At 51.2% G+C, this 2,648-nt stretch overlaps 2 protein-coding genes across 2 annotated transcripts; both read left to right on the forward strand.

Moving 5' to 3' along the window:
• Positions 1-500: 500 nt before the first annotated feature.
• On the forward strand, positions 501-1,184 carry LOC138954372 (uncharacterized). Its single transcript, XM_070326235.1, has one exon. It carries the CDS (start codon positions 501-503, stop codon positions 1,182-1,184), a length of 684 nt encoding a protein of 227 aa, XP_070182336.1.
• Positions 1,185-1,256: 72 nt separating this feature from the next.
• LOC138954373 (uncharacterized) lies at positions 1,257-2,118 on the forward strand. Its single transcript, XM_070326236.1, has 2 exons — positions 1,257-1,665; positions 2,090-2,118. Exons 1-2 carry the CDS (start codon positions 1,257-1,259, stop codon positions 2,116-2,118), a joined length of 438 nt encoding a protein of 145 aa, XP_070182337.1.
• Positions 2,119-2,648: the final 530 nt, after the last annotated feature.

The raw sequence follows: 2,648 nt of genomic DNA on the forward strand, positions 1-2,648 counted from the left end.
TATATCAAGGCCGTGAAGGGAGGAGTCTATTTCAAGGCCGTGATGGGAGGAGTCTATATCAAGGCCGTGAAGGGAGGAGTCTATATCAAGGCCGTGATGGGAGGAGTTTATATCAAGGCCGTGAAGGGAGGAGTCTATATCAAGGCCGTGAAGGGAGGAGTCTATATCAAGGCCGTGATGGGAGGAGTCTATATCAAGGCCGTGATGGGAGGAGTCTATATCAAGGCCGTGATGGGAGGAGTCTATATCAAGGCCGTGATGGGAGGAATCTATATCAAGGCCGTGAAGGGAGGAGTCTATATCAAGGCCGTGATGGGAGGAGTCTATTTCAAGGCCGTGAAGGGAGGAGTCTATATCAAGGCCGTGAAGGGAGGAGTCTATATCAAGGCCGTGATGGGAGGAATCTATATCAAGGCCGTGAAGGAGGAGTCTATATCAAGGCCGTGATGGGAGGAGTCTATTTCAAGGCCGTGAAGGGAGGAGTCTATATCAAGGCCGTGATGGGAGGAATCTATATCAAGGCCGTGAAGGGAGGAGTCTATATCAAGGCCGTGATGGGAGGAGTCTATTTCAAGGCCGTGAAGGGAGGAGTCTATTTCAAGGCCGTGATGGGAGGAGTCTATTTCAAGGCCGTGAAGGGAGGAGTCTATTTCAAGGCCGTGATGGGAGGAGTCTATATCAAGGCCGTGAAGGGAGGAGTCTATATCAAGGCCGTGATGGGAGGAATCTATATCAAGGCCGTGAAGGGAGGAGTCTATATCAAGGTCGTGATGGGAGGAGTCTATTTCAAGGCCGTGAAGGGAGGAGTCTATTTCAAGGCCGTGATGGGAGGAGTCTATATCAAGGCCGTGAAGGGAGGAGTCTATATCAAGGCCGTGATGGGAGGAGTCTATATCAAGGCCGTGATGGGAGGAGTCTATATCAAGGCCGTGAAGGGAGGAGTCTATATCAAGGCCGTGATGGGAGGAGTCTATATCAAGGCCGTGAAGGGAGGAGTCTATATCAAGGCCGTGATGGGAGGAGTCTATATCAAGGCCGTGATGGGAGGAGTCTATATCAAGGCCGTGATGGGAGGAGTCTATATCAAGGCCGTGATGGGAGGAGTTTATATCAAGGCCGTGATGGGAGGAGTCTATATCAAGGCCCTGATGGGAGGAGTCTATATCAAGGCCGTGAAGGGATGAGTCTATTTCAAGGCAGTGAAGGGAGGAGTCTATATCAAATCCGTGAAAGGAAAAGTCTATATCAAGGCCGTGATGGGAGGAGTCTATATCAAGGCCGTGAAGGGAGGAGTCTATATCAAGGCCGTGAAGGGAGGAGTTTATATCAAGGCCGTGATGGGAGGAGTCTATATCAAGGCCCTGATGGGAGGAGTCTACATCAAGGCCGTGAAGGGAGGAGTCTATATCAAGGCAGTGAAGGGAGGAGTCTATATCAAGGCCGTGATGGGAGGAGTCTATATCAAGGCCGTGATGGGAGGTGTCTATATCAAGGCCGTGATGGGAGGAGTCTATATCAAGGCCGTGATGGGACTAGTCTATATCAAGGCCGTGATGGGAGGAGTCTATATCAAGGCCCTGATGGGAGGAGTCTATATCAAGGCCGTGATGGGAGGAGTCTATATCAAGGCCGTGATGGGAGGAAGACTGAGGTTGGAGGGGGGGAGTGGGTGGAGGGGAGTGGGTGGAGGGGAGTGGGTGGGGAAAGGGAGGAAGACTGAGGGTGGAGGGGAGTGGGTGGAGGGGAGTGGGTGGAGGGGAGTGGGTGGGGAAAGGGAGGAAGACTGAGGGTGGAGGGAAGAGGGTGGAGGGGAGAGGGTGGAGGGGAGTGGGTGGGGAAAGGGCATAGGGTGCAGCAAGGTCGCAATAAAGAAAATAGGGAAGGGGTGTTTTTTGTGGTAAAGGAGGGAGAAAAGTGGTGCCGGGGGTGAGGGGAGGGGGTCTCAAAGGGGCAGAGCGAGGACGTGACAAGCAAGGCTTCACTTTCATCAGCTGATGAAAATCCCTCCAGGACAAACCCAAAGCACTTTAATCCCAACACCCCTATTTCCCCAAATTACTCTTGTTTTCCATTTTGTTTTTGTCTGCAGGGTTCCAGGACAGGCGCCAGGCGCGTTGAACTCAGCTTCATTTTCCATGCGCTGGTGTTCTCAATCTGTTCCGTTCAGGCGTACATATAAACTTTACACGTCAATCTGTTGTGTTCAAGTATTTCAGCATACTTCAAAACGTTACACGTTGTAAATCGAGCTGCTTTCGGTGAGCAGTGGAACTTCTTTCTGAAGATCTCCGCCCACTCCCCCCCCTCCCCCACCCACTTTTTCAGACTTTTTGTTCATAACCTCTGTACAGTACTTCAATTTTGAGACTCCATCTTTTGTAAAAGTAGATTCTCTAAGGTCATAAAATGGGGTTATACTGCATCCGGTGCTTATGGTTTCAGCCACATTTTAGTGCGCTATGTTAGTTACTAACATGTTGACTTTCTTTCTTCGCAAACCTTCCCGTTTTAGTGCTCAGTTTCGGGGTGTTGCAGGTAGCTCTGTCTCCTCCTTGGGGGTGAAGCTACCAGGGGAAGGGATTGTGTTGGAGGTGCGGGTAGAGGGGTAGCCCTCCCGGTGCTCCCCCTTGGACCTCCCTAGTCTAGGA

The sequence above is a fragment of the Littorina saxatilis genome, unplaced genomic scaffold (genome assembly GCF_037325665.1).
Source record: "Littorina saxatilis isolate snail1 unplaced genomic scaffold, US_GU_Lsax_2.0 scaffold_3044, whole genome shotgun sequence".
NCBI classification, from domain to species: Eukaryota; Metazoa; Mollusca; class Gastropoda; order Littorinimorpha; family Littorinidae; genus Littorina; species Littorina saxatilis.